This window comes from Channa argus, chromosome 15, assembly GCF_033026475.1.
Source record: "Channa argus isolate prfri chromosome 15, Channa argus male v1.0, whole genome shotgun sequence".
NCBI lineage: Eukaryota > Metazoa > Chordata > Actinopteri > Anabantiformes > Channidae > Channa > Channa argus.
In genome coordinates, this window is record NC_090211.1 from 8,638,443 (window position 1) to 8,655,553 (window position 17,111).

Consider the following 17,111-nt stretch of genomic DNA (forward strand, 5'->3'; position numbering starts at 1 on the left):
TATGAGAAGGGAGGATTTGTTGTCATGTGTGTGTTACAGATTGATGACGCTGTATGACTGGCTGCAGCCCCTGTTGTTGATTGGATCCACTGTCTTATAGGGGCGTAGCCAAAAAAAAAAAAAAAAAAAAACTAGGAAGTTGTTTTACAGCGTTAAAGTCACAACCCATGTTTGGGGAAAAAGAAATTGCACCGAATAAAGTTAAGACGCATTTAAATAGTTTATGTGTCATAAAAGTACACGCCCTTTGCTTTTGTCGTTATACTGTACGAATCAGGTTCTGTCCAAAATGATAAATGCTTTGGGCTTCACGTCAATGAAAGGGCCTTGATATGGACATTACCCATAACTAAAATATGCAATTAAAATAGGCGATTTGTGATTTCAGGTTGGCTATATGGTGGGAGGGAGTGGCACGTGTTCTGTTTGGCTTTGTGAGGTTGTATGAAAGTACTATTACCTTGCATCAAGCTAAAAGGTAAACATTTTTAACCCGAATCCTGTTGCTTCTAGTCAAGCGTTCGTGCTTCGAGGGCTGTCAAAAAGTTGACACCCAAATTTGATATTTGTTTTCGCTCTTTGTAATGGTGGTTGGACCGACTAACAGGTAGGCCTAGGCAAAGCAATCGTTTCTGTGTTTGGGCAATATATGCCCCAGACCAATTATACTGATATGTATTAATTCTAAGTGATCTAAGTTTATTACCAGCTCCATTTTAGGTTGCCAGATCCTATTCCTGTCCGGCTATTGTGTAGCTAAATGGAAAGCTGTATAGGGGGAGGAGGAGGTGGTGAGGGCGAACCTAGCAGATAAGAGAACTGGCTCATTGCTGCGTGTATAGCCCATATTTTAATCACAAACTGGAGGTTGTTGTTTGTGTTACAGGCCAACAAATAACGACATCACACCCCACGAGCTACCGAGAGGACGGTAGCATGATAGTCGTGGAGGGGAATCGGCAGGAAGAGGGCCCCTATCTGCATTTTACTGCGCCTACATCGAGATCATTGAGTCGGTATAAACAGCGTCCGACATGGGGAAGGAGGTAAATGGTGTTTCACGGAGCCGGTTTGAGGTGAGTTGACCATCGGTGTTAAATGACAGTCATTGACACACGTTTAAGTAGCGATTGTAAGCGTTAGGATACGGGCCGATATTGTGACTGTCGCTGCATTTGTTGAAAAACTTCGCTATTGGTGAAGCTATTAATGCAGCTTCCGCAGTCAGTGTTTGGGATTAGGTCAAGCGCTGTTGTTTTGCTCACAGCATAACACCGAGGCCTGTCATGGTACTTGTGCGGAGACAAGTTTGTATTTTCTGTAAAGCCTGCCGTGCTTTTCATCAATACACGGGGTGTGTACAAAGGTAATGAAATGTTGCCCTCGTTTCCCTTCTGCGCCGTCAAAACAAAGACAATGAGGCTAGCGTTTGGGAGCACGGGAAGGACAGCTGCGACTCATTTATCAGAAAAATGAATCTTCACTCCAATAAAGTGTATCCATTTTATTATTGGTCTAATATCTGTGGGGTTGGAATTTCTATGCGTCATTTGCTGGGTTACCCGAGGAGTCGGAGTGTTTCGGTTGTGGGGGCCTCGGGTTGTTGCTCCGTGTACCCCGTGTTAGCACCTGAACTATCAACAAACAGGCCCAAGCTGCCATAATGTAACGTTAGCCCACACCACGACCTGTTCATAAACACACTCACATAGCCGGCAGCGTGTGTTGTATCGCATTTAAAGGATTTACGTGAACTTTGTGTTGCAGTCACGGCAGCGTATCATAATATTTTGGCGAAACTTGGCTACACAACTGATGCGGTACGAATCCGGATGGTGTTTCACATTTACCAGTGGCCACGTTAGCTGGTGACCGACTTCCGAATGCGTCGGTGGTTGCTCATAGTTACGGTAGCTTTGAAACCAGGAAGAAAACACTTTAGCGGTCCTCGTCCATGCCAGATTGTCTGTTGTTCATTACAATACCAAATTACTTGTATGTCATTGTTGTTGTGAGACTTGTTTTGTTTGAGTAAACGTTACAATCACCAGCCGGACGCAGTTTGCACCATGCACAGAACTACGGAAGCTGTTGGACGAAAGGAAAGAGCAGTGAGGGGCTCTGCTCTTTAATTCTTGCTCTTTAATTCCTTCAGTCTGTTTTTCTATTTAAATGTGGAATCTATATGTTTTTCTTTTGTCTATTTTGGGGCTTTGCTTGAGTAAACGTATCCCATATAAAATTATTCTGCCGGACTTTGAACATAAATAATGAAGAATCCGATGGGATTTGGTAGCGTCGGTCTCACTAAGAAATAATGAAATAAAGAAACGAATCCGCTGCACTGTCAGCATTTACAAGGCCAAGCTTTTCGATTTGTTTTTGGCAGAAGGGAACTAAACGGTATATTGCCTAAAGAACGAAAACAAACATTACACCCACATGTTATTGCTGATAATCGTATTCCAAACCTGCAGCATCAGGTTGGATCTGACATACATAGCAGGTGACAATACCAAAGTAGCATATTTGGTGTGCACGGCAGATTTAGGACTTTGATGGACAATTTGTTTATGACCACAACAAGTGTCTTCTCTGTGGATGGTGGTTCTCCTCCAGATTAATCTAAATAATGTTTCTCTTTGATCGATTAGGGGTTAGCCTCACGTTTTAACTATTCCACCCCCCACCACATTTGTTTAGTTTTCTTCATATTAATTGAGGGCGAACTGATGGTGTGTCCTATGTGCTACAGAATTTAAGGCCAATGAAACCGTATGTACTCAACTTCACTTTTGAAACTTTCACTAACAAGATATAGTTTGTGAAACTGGACATGGACAACAGTAAATGTCTGAATATAATTATTAAACCGTCAAATTTCTAATATTTGCCTGATGTGTCTTGTTTGGGTATCTGTGTTTGTACAATTTTAGAAAATTTCAGTTTTACTTGGAGTTTTAAACAAATTGGGTCTCTTAAACAAATTGGGTCTCTTCCAGTCTGTGTACTACATCACCACTATCTCATACAGTTTATACTGCATATCAGAAGGATCCATCTCTAAAGACTGGGAGCAGACAGATCAACGTGTGACACTCCAAGCCTTAAATATTTTGTATTTTAGATTTCTCCAGCACCTATATAGGGAAGAAGCCACGGTGTCTGAAACAGGCCAATTTTGCATAACACAAACTTTGATAAACGTGTAAAAACTAATGGCATGTACAATTACTTAATCACTAGAGTTGCCCTTTAATGCACAGGGTGTTTGCTCGCAAACTCTACACTAACATGATGTGACCATTTGAACCGTCAGATTCTTCATTATTCTACGTTCAAAGACTAACTGTAGTAGTATAACTTTTATACTAAAACAAAGGCCCACAAGAGACAAAAGAAAAACTTATAGATTCAACATTTTATTTAAAACAGACCGAGGGAGCCCCTCACTGCTCTTTCTTATCGTGCAACAGCTTCCGTAGTTACGTGCGTGGTGCAAACTGCATCCGCGTGTTGATTGTAACGTTTACTCAAACAAAACAAGTCTCACAACAACGACATACAAGTATTTCGGTAATGTAATGAACCACAGACACACTGGCAGGGAAGAGAGCGTGTTGGTTTCCTGCTTTAAACAGCGGCCGTATCTATGAGCAACCACCGACGCATTCGGAAGTCGGTCACGGGTAAATTTGAAACACCGTTGACATTGGCTTGTGTAGCCCGAGCACTTGTTGGCGTTTAATCCCTAGCTTGTGTGGGATTTGTGTGTGCTTGTGGTTTTATTTATTTTTAACAGTGCAACAGCTGACGAGTCAGAAGATTCAGGCCGTTACCTTTTAGCCCGACAGCTGCAAATCAACCGCATTTAGGACGGAAGATAGAACTAGTCCGACATTGCCTTCAAAGTAAAGGTAGACAATTACTTAATGCAGATGAAAGACATGATGTGGCAGAATTTGTTTAGGAGTTTGGTTTATCAGTCCATAAAATGGGCAGCTGTGGGAGCGGCTGTAGATCAGTTGCTAAGGCAGTCATCAACAGACTACAGAGTCAATGGTTCGATCCCCGGTCCCAGCTATATATTGAAGTGTCTCTGGGCAAGACACTGACGTCCACAGTCCAAACCCAGTAGAAATTGGGGAGGGTTACATCAGGAATCAAAATGCAGACAATGAGCCGCTGCTGCAAACCTGAACTCACAGGATAAGCCGAAAGGACACAAATCACTCCATAAAAAGCCTTTATTATAAAGAGAACTCAGGGATTTTAAGCAAATGAGCTGTGTCCCTGGTTCGTGTATTAAATGTTTGTAATCCAAATGTATCATTTTTAGTACTTAGTTTGTTAAAGACAATGCCAGTTACTGATTATTATTTTTTGTTTACTTTTAAAATTAAAATAAATGCATAATCTATTTGTTGCAATAGCGATAATCAAAGGCGCATATGACAAACCCAATACAATATATATTCATATTTCAGTTGTTCAGAATTTTATTTAGAGTCCAAGTGTACTGCAGAAGGGTAATTTTAAAGAAGCTTTACTCAGTGGCCAAATTAACTGCTAGTGAGAGTTTTATTCTGAAAAGCATATTCAGGGGTTTTGTTTTTTTATTCTAAGAGGTTTTACTGCTGTGCGGTATATGTTTCTGTTGCACACTAGCTCTTAATAGAAGACTGCAACACTCTAATAAGCAGACAAGCGTTAATTACTCTTAGTTCAATTTCCCAATTAAAGAGCCATGTACATATTGCAATTGACATTGTAGCTGCATTGTATGTAATTGGGTTTATCGCTATAGTAAAATGTAAATGGCTGCTTATATGGCGCTTTTGGCGAACCAAAAGATGCAAGTTGCAAATGATAAGCTGATTGTTTCATCTAGTTTTGTTTATAACTCTTTTATCAGGGAAATCTGTAGCTGAAACAATCTGCTTATTGTTTGCAACTTGTATCTTTTGGTTCTTAAAAACATGCATGGATGTAGGAGAGGATAAACTATATCTGAACCAAGTGCATCTTGTGATTTGCTGCAAAATTATATTAAGTGTCAAATTTAAACATAAATTAAAGTTGAGGATGGATCCTTTTTGCTTCCTGCCAGGCCTGAATCACTGACTATAGCTAACCAGTGGAGAAAACATTCTCACATTCATGCAGCATCACGTTCATTTTATATTGGATTACAAAAGAAGACAGTGTATGCCTGTTGACCATGTGCATCTGGTTCTTTGGAAATGGCCCTGGATTATTTGAATAGAAAGTAGTGCTGTAGAAGGCGAGCTGTCAGAGTCAATTTGACGCACATCCAAATGTGAAATGCCTGTCCCTTCTTGCTCTCTAAAAATTTTACACGTCTGCCCTGGCAGGCAGCCCCTGCATAGACAGCTGTGAGTGCACTTCTAGTCTTGCATGTGCACAGTTAGTACATTTATCAGGAACACACAGATGGTCTTTGACTCAGACTTGACTGGATTTTAAAAAATCTAATCATTAATTTTAACAGGCAGACTTGTCAGTTTGTTTTTAGGAAGTGGATTAATAGGTTTGTGTAAGTCCCTCAAAATCTGAAACCGTTGTCAATTTGGTTTTAGGATTGACATCCATAATGAAAATGGAACACGAAACAATCCATAAGTATAATGAATTATTGCATTGTTTATTTATTGTGTTCAAATTATTTAGTACCTGTAAGTACTTGCATATTCCTTCTTGATCTTGTTACAGATGTTTTCCTTGTAAATAACATGTTTTCCTACACTTCTTATTTACACACCAAAGTCTCCGCCCCACAATTGCCCTGTTCTTCGTTTAGATTTATGTTGTAGGAGTCTATATAGGAAAACGCATTGGGCCAGATGTTGTGTCACTTGCCTTGTGACAGAGTAGATGCTCACAAACATCAGTGTGTCAACATCTTGCATTTGCTACAAATTATGGGAACTCTACAGCCCTTAGTGATTGGGTGTGTATGTCTAAGTATCTGCATCTTAATAAATGCTAATTTATTGTCTCTTTGTTTACTGAGGTTTTTATGTGGATTATAGGCCAGTATTTGTGCTCCCACAGCATGCAATTATTTGTGTAGAAACCCATTAGCTTTTTGCAGTTAGCTGGAGCTATTTGAGTGTCATAAAAGTATATTGTAACTAATTCCAGTTTATATTTTCAGTGCATGCTGATGTGGACATTTTGTGCAGACTCAGTAGTGTAAACATCACAGGAGGTGAGGAAAGGATATGAATGGAGAAAAGATAACAAACACACGGAGGACATCACGGCTCTGTAGTCAACAGTACAAAGTCCTATCCTGCTGTCTTTGCTTTAAAACCCCAAATCCTACCTCCTTTGTTGCTTTATCTTATGTCACCCTCAGTGTTTTCCAAGACTTGACATTAATCTAACTCAGTTGATGTTATTGTTATCCTTTATCCTCGCTTATGTACCGAGGCCATCCTTGAGTAAGGTGAGTGGATGGAGAGGGCCCCAACCATGTTGAAACAGGCTGCCAGGACTAATCTTATCCTCTATACCCTTTCAGATGTTCACAAACAGTGACGAGGCAGTCATCAATAAGAAGCTGCCTAAGGAGCTGTTGCTACGGTGAGTGACACCACATACCCTCAGCAGCGATTGCTGGCAAGCACAATTGGCATGTTTTATACTCCACTGATCCTGTTCAGCACTTCCAATCATTCACAAAGGCACAATTGGCCTTGTACCACTCTCCTCCCTGTCTAGCCTTCAGTAACAGACAGATACTGTCAATCTCCCATTCATATGTTGTTTGCTCACTACCTCTTTAGCAAATATTGCAACTAAAGTAACCACTGGTATGCAATTTTTTTTCTTCCTGTTACCCTAATGCTAAAACTGTAATTAAAAACAAAGTGCTTGAGGCGATAAAACATTCAAATTGTTTTCAGGAAAAGAATTTGAGCGAACACAAAATGAAGGCTATAACTTTGCCAACAAAGCTGTCTGTGCTTGGGCTGCTGCTGTACCAGGTGCTGCGCCCTGATTTGTAAGACTGGCAGGCTGTACTTGGACTTACTGCATTGCTGTTCTTATAATGCAGCTTTTGATGCACTAGATGATGTTATACTAAATCCCAGCTTTGTTCCTTTGAAGTAGATTGCATGTCTTTCTCGCCAGAAACCTTTTGCACTTTGACTAAACACATCTATCCTGCTGACAGTCAAAGACAATATTAGCTGATCTGCTCACACCCCTGTGCTGTGAGTGGAAGCAGACACAGGGTTGAGTTGAGGGCATAGTCTTGTGTAAAGACGAAGCTTCTGGCAGCAGGGATCAGGGTCTCTGAACTGTCCCTGTCTGTCTTCCAGAATCTTCTCCTTTCTGGATGTGGTGACACTCTGTCGCTGTGCCCAGGTCTCACGGGTGAGTCTGTTCATAAAGTGTGAGTGTACATGTTTGCGTGATTGTTTGTCTGTGTTAAAGTGGGATGTAGAAGAAGGACAAAACCCTGTTCCTAAAGGTCTCTCTATCTGTTTCTCCTTCTCTATCTGTTTCTCCCTCTCTATCTGTTTCTCGCTCTCGACTGTCAGTCCTGGAATGTTCTGGCCTTGGATGGCAGCAACTGGCAACGAATCGACCTCTTCGATTTTCAGAGGGACATTGAGGTGAGCCAGTCGGCAATGACTATCCATCTATATTTATCTTGCCTAGAACTTGCTGAACTCTTTATTCTTACCTTTATTCTTAACCTATCATTACTTTAAGCGTTAGAAGCCAATGCAGACGGCTAAGTTGACTGTTGTTTTTTTTTTTGTTTGTTTTGTTATGTATCTTTTTTTTTGTTTTGTTTTTTCCAAAGGGTCGGGTGGTGGAGAACATCTCAAAGCGATGTGGGGGGTTTCTTAGGAAACTGAGCCTGCGTGGGTGCCTGGGTGTGGGTGATGGTGCACTCAGGTGAGCTATATGATGACATAATATAAAATTTTGGCTGTAGTTCAGACTCTGGAGACACAGACAATTCAGTGAGATAGCCATCTCAATTTATTTTTTCTGTAGGACTTTCTCACAGAACTGCAGGAACATTGAGCTGCTTAGTTTGAATGGATGCACCAAGATCACTGACAGGTGTGTGTCCTCGTAATAAGGCTGCTAATGCTTTATAATAATAACTTATTTATCTCTTCTTTTGAAATGCGCATTGTCTTTCTCTTCTGCAGTACATGTAATAGCCTCAGTAAGTTCTGTCCAAAGCTGAAACACCTGGATCTTGCCTCCTGTACCTCAATCACCAACCTATCACTCAAAGCTCTCAGGTGTGCAGGATCAACATTATAACGAATATGTTAACAGCCAAGACATCCCTTATCAATTATTGATTTTTCTCTTTAAATTTATATCAATTATGAAAAGGATGCTGTTGCTAAGATAGGTAGACTTTGAGTTTGTTTTAAAGCTTTAGACAGTCTGTTCATTGTACAGAAGTGCTTTAACTTATCTGACCTTTTTCATCTTTTTTTTCTCCTCTTAGTGAGGGTTGCCCCTTGCTGGAGCAGCTCAACATCTCCTGGTGTGATCAGGTCACAAAGGATGGCATCCAGGCCCTGGTGCGCTCCTGTCCTGGACTTAAAGGCCTTTTCTTGAAGGGCTGCACACAGGTATGATTAAAGGCCTAGCATAAACAAGCCAGGAGTGATGGAGATAATTTCAGTAATTTGTTAATTATTCTTTAGTTCCCCTGTCTAACATGCATTTATTTCTAAGCAGAGAACTAATATGTGTACTCTGTGTACTATTTTCTTGTGCGGTTCATTATAGTGGGTAACTGCTGATTTTGTCATTTTAAGTAGAATACAGTATCTGCTACTACAAAAACAAAATGCATCACACCCTGAGCAACATGATGTTTCTATATCAGCAGTACAGTGTGAAAAGATTCATACAGTTCTATAAAAATGTTGTTAACTGAAATGAAATTAATGTTTATTTATTCTCTTTATTTTGCTGTTGAATGTTATTATGTGTGTTTTTATATAATTTTAAAAACCTTTTTTGGCAGTATATGTTTATGTTGAAATGATAAGGTGTACTTGAATATCAGATGACTGTTATTGCTCTGTCAACATGTTTTGCAGCTAGAAGATGAGGCTCTGAAGCACATCGGGGCTCACTGTCCACAGCTGGTCACACTCAATTTGCAAACATGCTCAGTAAGTCAAATTAACATGACTTGAAGATGATGATAAAGATTAAAAATGTTCATGAGGTTGTTTTTCCCTTTTTGAATGCCAATGCATAGCACAATCAATCCTGAAATACAGTGTAATAAATCTTATGATAAAAAGTACTCATGTAGTTTCCAGAGAGTAGTCTGATGGGACACGAGGCACATCTGCTTTTTTTTTTTCTTTTCTTCGTTTTTCTCTTGCCTGGCTCTTTGCATCTCCTCTTCCTCTGTCTGATCTCCTCAGAGATTGCTTTCACTAGCTGTTAAAGGGGGTACATGAATATACTCATACATTGTTTGCTTTTGAGGCATCACTACCAATGATGGCAGGAAATGGGGGTGGTATGGTTTTACAACAGATGTAACTTTAAGTGATCCCAACATGCAAACACACACTCTGTCTTTCTGCAAGCAGCAGATCACAGATGAGGGCCTCATCACAATTTGCCGGGGTTGTCACCACCTGCAGTCTCTCTGCGTTTCTGGTTGTGCCAACATCACAGATGCCATTTTGCACGCCCTGGGACAAAATTGCCCTCACCTAAGGTGAATATAAACACCTACACAGTTACATCACTCTGACAAACTTCCTACACACTCCCAGCAAAAAATGAAGCAATTATTTTGAAAATTAGCCTTAATGTCCTCTCCATCAAAGGTGTCTTTTTTTTAATTGTAATGCATTCTCTATACTTTGGTGATATTTTGTAACTGACTTACTGCTTTCAACTCAGGAGACTTATCTTATGACTTGCTTTTAGAGAGATTACCTTTTTAACTGGTTATAGACGAGTGATGTTCTGATCAACAATGACTTTAAGACTTGACAGCTTTATCCTCCTGTTAGGATTGAAAAGAATAAATGGCCCTTTCTGCAGATAAGCCTAGACTTATTAATGTAGATCTAGTTATCCACCCACTTCATGCAAGCACTCAGCCACAGACTTTAAGTGATGATGTCATTGTGTAACTCTCTACTGCTTGTTCTCCTTTCAGAATATTAGAGGTAGCTCGATGCTCACAGCTAACAGATGTGGGCTTCACTACTTTAGCAAGGGTAAGTGTGGTATCTGTTGTTGTTGTTGTTGTTGTTGCAGCCACACACAAAGGCAATACCTTTTTGATTACATTTTTCTATGTAACTGAATGCATTCTAGAATGCCTGCAAAAATATTTTGTCCTCAAAACAAAATCTGCAGTACACAAATGCACACTAGATCATGTCTGTTTTTGTTTAATGAACCTCTTTGTCTGCTGTAGAATTGTCATGAACTTGAGAAAATGGATTTAGAAGAATGCGTGCAGGTAAATGAACTATATAAATTGCCAGTGTGACTATGGTTATTGTACTCTGCACTTATTAAATTCTTTTGGTTTTCCTCTTTGTGTTAGATCACAGATGGAACACTTATCCAGCTCTCTATACACTGCCCTCGTTTGCAAGTCCTGGTAAGCGTGTATCTGTGACATATTTTGTTCCTGTTGTATTTGCAAGCACCAAATTACAGCCTGTTGTAACAGAGAGTTGAGTAATAGAGCTTGTGTGTTGGTATCACTGTGTTCCTGTAGAGTCTGTCACACTGTGAGCTGATCACTGATGATGGCATCAGACACCTCGGGAGTGGACCCTGTGCTCACGACCGTCTGGAGGTGATCGAGCTGGATAACTGCCCGCTGATCACAGACGCCTCACTAGAGCACCTGAAGAGCTGCCATAGCCTGGATCGTATTGAGCTGTATGACTGCCAGCAGATCACTCGCGCTGGTATTAAAAGACTAAGGGTGAGTTGAGTGGGCTAACAACAGTAAGTAAGCGCTGATTCATATGCAAAATGCACTCATCATTTTTTTTGGTTATCCTAACATATACCATTTTGATGCAACATTGTAATGAGTGTCACAATTTTATACGTTTTATTTGGCTCGTTACTGCCAACTAAGCAATTTCTGCAATGTCCAATTTTAAGTTTTCAATTATTACATTATTGCAATACCTTTTTAGCAACAGTTTTACTCCTCATAGATCATTAGTGGATATGAATGCTTTTTTTGTTTTTGTTTTTCAGTTGTGATCTTTACAAACATGATCACTGATATACATGTATCATATTCGTAGAGCTAATAAGTTCTATAGGGGAAGACTGTTGGAAAATATGAACTCACTGCAAAGAAGGTGAACATAAGCAAATTGTTTGAATTTTTGGGAAATGCAGCATGTTGCCTTTGCCTTTAGTGCTTCTACTGATGGCGTAGTACTAAATTACAACAGTGCAGAGCATATTTCTGTTTAGCTATACAGTCCTCGTAAATCCAGAAGGTCCTAACTTCTTTAAAGTAGTGGACTCTGATAAGCAGTGTGAACATCCTGAATCAGGACTATAAAGCCAAATGTGCTAGCTAAACAATTACTCATTAAACATAAATGTCTGTCATTACTGTCAGTACTCTTAATCTGGATCACGATGGAGCATCATATCCCGACTTACTCAGTCACAGTAAATACTTTGTCTAAATTACACTTGAATATTTGAGTCACTGCTCCACCCACAAGAAGTGATGAACCAAAACTAAAGCGTGAAATACAAACTCAAAATCAAAAAGTGAGCACTCCGTCCAGTGTAGGCTGTATTTCTGCTATGTCATTACATCTGTAAATCATCTGTAATTATTTTGACGAATCGGTCAACTTGACTTTACAATCACTTGATATGATTGCAACAAAGCATAGATATTGTAAACTACCTGGTGCAGCATTCCAAGCATTTGTGTGAACAATTAACACATTTCTATGCTTTTTATGCTGTTTCTCTCCACAGACCCACCTGCCTAACATCAAAGTGCATGCATACTTTGCTCCCGTCACTCCACCCCCCTCCATTGGGGGCAGTCGTCAGAGGTTTTGTCGCTGCTGTGTCTTGCTATGATGCAAAGATAACAACCCCCTTTCCAGTGTCCTTTGTACTCACTCCCCTCAGCCTGTCACTTATCCGCAAACCTGCTGTCCTCCTTCTGGCCCCCTGTCAGAGTACATGCTGGAGTGTTGCCTCCCCCATGTTTGGAACTGCGGAGAGAGGAAGAGGGCCATACAGTGCTACAGTGTCTTGGGTAACTTTCCCCAAAACATTCCTGAATTTCTCCACACACACAGACACACACACACACACACACACACACACACTCACACTCACACTCACACTCACACTCACACTCACTCTCCCTCTCTCTCACAAACAAACACAAACATGCCTTTAAGAAATGCCACACAAATTAACTCTTAAAAGAATGCCAGAACATTCCTAGGCTGTGTTCATGGGGGAAAAGCAGTATTACAAAGAGGGTTATGTAAAAATCATAGATGTGATTAACACTGTTGAGGGGTTAATCTCTTCATCAAATGAAGTACAAAATAAATGCTTTAACAATTGCAGAACAACATATTCATATCTAAAAACCAACCTCCTGTATTTATGAGCAGCCACAAATTTCACTTATTTAACACTTTAACAAATTACAGTAACAGCTTTTGAACAGAATATAAAATGGCTTGAGAGGTGACACACTTAACCTCTCATACACACTTCTCCTGGTGTTGAAGTTCCCTTAACAGCTACTTGGGCTGCTAAGGGACTCGAGTGTATACAGCAGCTGCACTTAAGTAAAACCTGTGTTAGCTTTGAACTGCAGACTGCTGATTTTTAAAAAATAAAAAAAAAGGGGCGGGGGGGTGGCAGCAGCAGCATTGCAGCTGACTAACCGCTGACGGCCCAAAACATATTCAGCAACAGCTTTTGTTTTTTTGTGGAAGAAAGCATACTTGCAACTATTTGCACTTACAATAAAGCAATGATGAGACACTTTAAAAAGAACATCTCAGAATTTGACTGGCATTTTGCTAATAACCCACAGCAATTTAAATATTCACTTACATCCATTCAACGACTTTGCTACATGTGTACCCTCACCTCTCTCTGTGTCTGTTACAATCAGAAGCTATACTGAAAAAATAAACAGTCAAAACTTATTATTATTTTTGTAAAAATGGACAATTAAGACTCAGAAATGGGGACTTGACATTATGCCAAATGTTGCATGTAACGCCTCTAGTTTTTTAAAATCCAACTGTAAATATATGAGGACTATGAGAGTCAAGTCCAGCTAAACATCAGATAATGATAGTTGATGGGACAGAAATTGCTGCTGGTGGGGCTATCTGTGGGGACTATGGCAAAGATCACACATTTGTTGATGTTCAGATGTATGAGAATGTGAGCTGAGCTTTGGAGAGTCAAAACGAGCCAGTACTCAATCTGGGCTTTGACAGAAGAACTGATGCCAGGATAGGAGAGCTCCTGTCAACTACGTGAAAGTTATAAATGCAGTCTTGACAAAAAAAAGAAAATCACTACAAGAATTCATGCTGTCAGACCAGGACAATGGAGAGACAAAAACGAATGAAAACAATCAAAGTACGCCTATTCTTAGTTTGATTTTGTTTAGTTGCGTTTTTTTTTGTTTTTGTTTGGTTTTTTTTGCATTGCGATGGTTTCTGATGATAATGGACCATTGAACCACACGCAATGCTGACGTGATGTTCCCGGCAACTCCTCCACTCCTATGAGGCCTTTGCAGAAGATGGATAGACAGGTTCTTACACCTTGCCACTTGTGACAGCCTCTGCGTGTCTAGCAGCAGTGACCAAGAGGTGAAGTCCTGATCAGACTTATGATCATATCAAGAGGAAGTTGACTGAATCTTGAGCGCACAATTCTGACCACAGATGTGATGGAATGATCTATATACATATATATATATATATATATATATTTTTTTTTTTTTTTCTTTTTGTCAAAACGGAGGGCTATTATGGACTTGAGCCCCCTGCCCTATGAAGTATTATTCTTTTCTTATGGGTTATCTTCACCTGCACTTGTACCTGCTTTATTGTGTCTGTTTTGTTCTCATTTCATTTTGTGTGTCTTTTACTGCTTTTCTTTGATTTCTACTCTATTTCCACCTTTCTGTTTTGGTGTGGTTTGGATTGTGCCTGTTTTTGTATTTAAAGTCAACTTCAGTTATAGCCCTCTTCCAGTCCTCATTTTTAATTTGGCAGACATTTTTGTTTGTTTGTTTAGTTTTTTAAAGAATTTGTTATTTCTAAATGTCCAGAGTGTAGACTTTGACCAGGGGAAGTGTCAGCACCAGTGCAATTGTAATAATTGTGAGTTGAGGAGTTCATGTTGACTGGTATAAATGATAGGGGTTCTACTTATTGAATGTTTATATTGAGGAGATGACTTCAGGATGGCTGTTCAACCATTGTGTGTTTCAGTGTGGGTTTATGATGCATTAGAAAACAGCTAAGAGTCAAAACGGTGGGGATGACTATTATTCTGTCACTGTGCTCCAGGATTAAAATAGTTTACTTAAGAGGAAATGTTGTAACACCTGATTTTCATCTTCATGCTCTGTATGTGCCACCAGCAGTTTTATCAGTGCAAATGACAATGCGCTTTCAACACTTTGAATTGATCACAAATGATAATAATACGCAGCCCACTCCTACTGGTTTCATTTGTACAAAAGCGATAACCTGTCATAAGTCTTTTCATGGTACAAAATACACTACAGTCTCTACAAGGCAAAACACCAGATTTTTAGTCTCAAACACCTCTGATCTACTTCACTCTGGATAAGTTTGTTTCATGCATGTTTCTACCCAAACACTGGTATAAGGTTGGATTAGGAAAGAGGGCAAGACATGAATCGTGTGTGAGTGTGCGTGTGTGCGTGTTTGTTAGGTTGACACCTGAGAAACTAAAACAATTTTGACAATGACTGTAGTTCATATAATTACTGTAAATCATTTCCTTTTTTTTTTTTTTACAATTAACAGATATAAATAAATATGTATGTATTGAATTAAATATACCTATATTATTAAGTCTTGTCTAGGTTTTTCTTCTGTTCTCATTTAGTGGACATCCTTTTTGCAGCAGCAGATGGCAGCAATGAGCCATTTATAATGATATTCCTGTCCCTGCCGCTCTTAGAGGATTTAAAATCAAATCAGCAATTTAATGAGTCTAAATAAATTGATTTAGACTTGGAGTAACATAAAGCATTATATTTTATTCGGGCAGTTGGAAAGATATAATATTCTGAAAAAATGAGGTGTTGTATAACAAAAGTGATGCATCTTTGTCTTCTAGTTTAACGCAACCTTTTACTTAACAATGGAGTTTTTGATCCTTGAACACTGGACAAAATGTTCTTTGGTTACTTTGAATTTGTTTTTGTATTTTCTTTAAATCAATTTCTTCTAAAACTTGAGAATGAGCAATTCTGAAATAGTGTAGTATTAAAATGTTTGTAAAATTATTGTAAATGTTCTTTTAAAACACCACTCTGCCGTTGGCTGCAAGTTTTATTAGATATTTAAGGGTCATATCATATTAATGCCCCTTTTCCCACACTACTTGACATGCTTTACTTTATGGAGCTATGGGAAATAGTGATCGAGCTATAGAGGCAGCACTAGCGAGATTAATGTGATAAGTTTAAAGATTATGTTTATATGATTTTCAAGTCTAACAAGAAAACAGAGGCAGGCCTACTTGCTGTAACCATTCCTTTTTAGTAAGCTGGCTATGAAAACATTTTTCTAGAGAACGTCCAGTATAGGATATGGTAACATGAAGCTTTAGCAGACATTGGACTTATCAAATGGACATCTTCCAATGGGACTGTAAAATCCTTTTCACGTTTGAAAAGATGGGCTTAAAATGAATTATAATTAACAATTTATTTACAGCTTATCGGCAAAATAATTGGAGCTTGTAGCAGGTCAGTGGCCCTTTGAGGGGTTGAGGTTGTGACTTGATGGAATTTTGGAGCTTATGGGACACACTATGTGGAGGCTATATTTGTCTGCTTATGCGCACATGTCTGAGGAGGACGCACAATCCAAATCAATTCATCCCATTGGAGAGAGCAGCAGCTCTGGTCCTCTAACTGCACCATGACGACCGCTGTCATGCCTGGGATCTGGCTTCCGCCGCATGGGACTCATTTTGTTCCTCCCATCCTCCTCCTCCCCCCCATCTCTGAAGCGCTGAGAGATCAATGTGTTTTCACTCCCGTTTTAATGTTCATTTTTAGCAGCTGTATTCAGGCACCTGGGGTATCACATGGATGGAGGATGAAAGGTGGGTGGCTCAGAGGGAAAATTTTCAATGTGTGTTTCCCTCCCTCAGCAACTCCTTGTATATGTTCAGTGTTTTCTGGCTTGAACACAGGTATCACAGCTCACTGCACACCACTCCAACAAGATGGTGTGTTTCTGTTTATTTTTGGCAACAAAGCCTCTGTTAGACACTCGGAAAACGTTTGACTTGGCTTTTCTGCATTTTTCGTTTCTCCAGTCGCTATTTGTTGCACCCTGGAACTGAGCGGAGGAATAAAGAAGATGATACCAGAGATCTCTGTCTGTGTTTATTTTCTCTCCTCTCAAACACACCCACGCCCAAAGACTTTCTGACAGATGGAGCTAACTTTTAGGTTTAGGTGAAGTAATTCAAGGGAGATTCAAGAATGCTTTAATGACCTTTCCTCCTTGTATCACACTGCAAAATGAATCCTTATTAACATAGAACTCGCTTAAAAACATATAGCCTAACTCTCCCTGATCTTTCCTCCTTCATCGGGTTAATATAAACATCACTCCCTTTCATGTGTGAAGTGTAATGTGCGTTATAACGGGGACAGTAAATAGAAATCCATCCCAGGAGGTTGGTAAAACGTAGTGAATGAGATTGCTTTTGAATTTAGAGGCAGCTACCATCTGGCTGAATTGTAGCTGCTTTAAACAAATCGGGCCCCAGTCATCTCTGTAGGGCAACACCTA

General features: G+C 39.7%; 1 protein-coding gene across 1 annotated transcript; it reads left to right on the forward strand.

Moving 5' to 3' along the window:
- Positions 1–467: 467 nt before the first annotated feature.
- fbxl20 (F-box and leucine-rich repeat protein 20) lies at positions 468–15,149 on the forward strand. Its single transcript, XM_067477905.1, has 16 exons — positions 468–607; positions 887–1,076; positions 6,548–6,609; positions 7,353–7,407; positions 7,575–7,649; positions 7,844–7,938; positions 8,041–8,109; positions 8,202–8,297; positions 8,513–8,639; positions 9,117–9,191; positions 9,624–9,754; positions 10,205–10,265; positions 10,469–10,513; positions 10,601–10,657; positions 10,778–10,990; positions 12,025–15,149. Exons 2-16 carry the CDS (start codon positions 1,035–1,037, stop codon positions 12,130–12,132), a joined length of 1,311 nt encoding a protein of 436 aa, XP_067334006.1. The 5' UTR covers positions 468–607; positions 887–1,034; the 3' UTR covers positions 12,133–15,149.
- Positions 15,150–17,111: the final 1,962 nt, after the last annotated feature.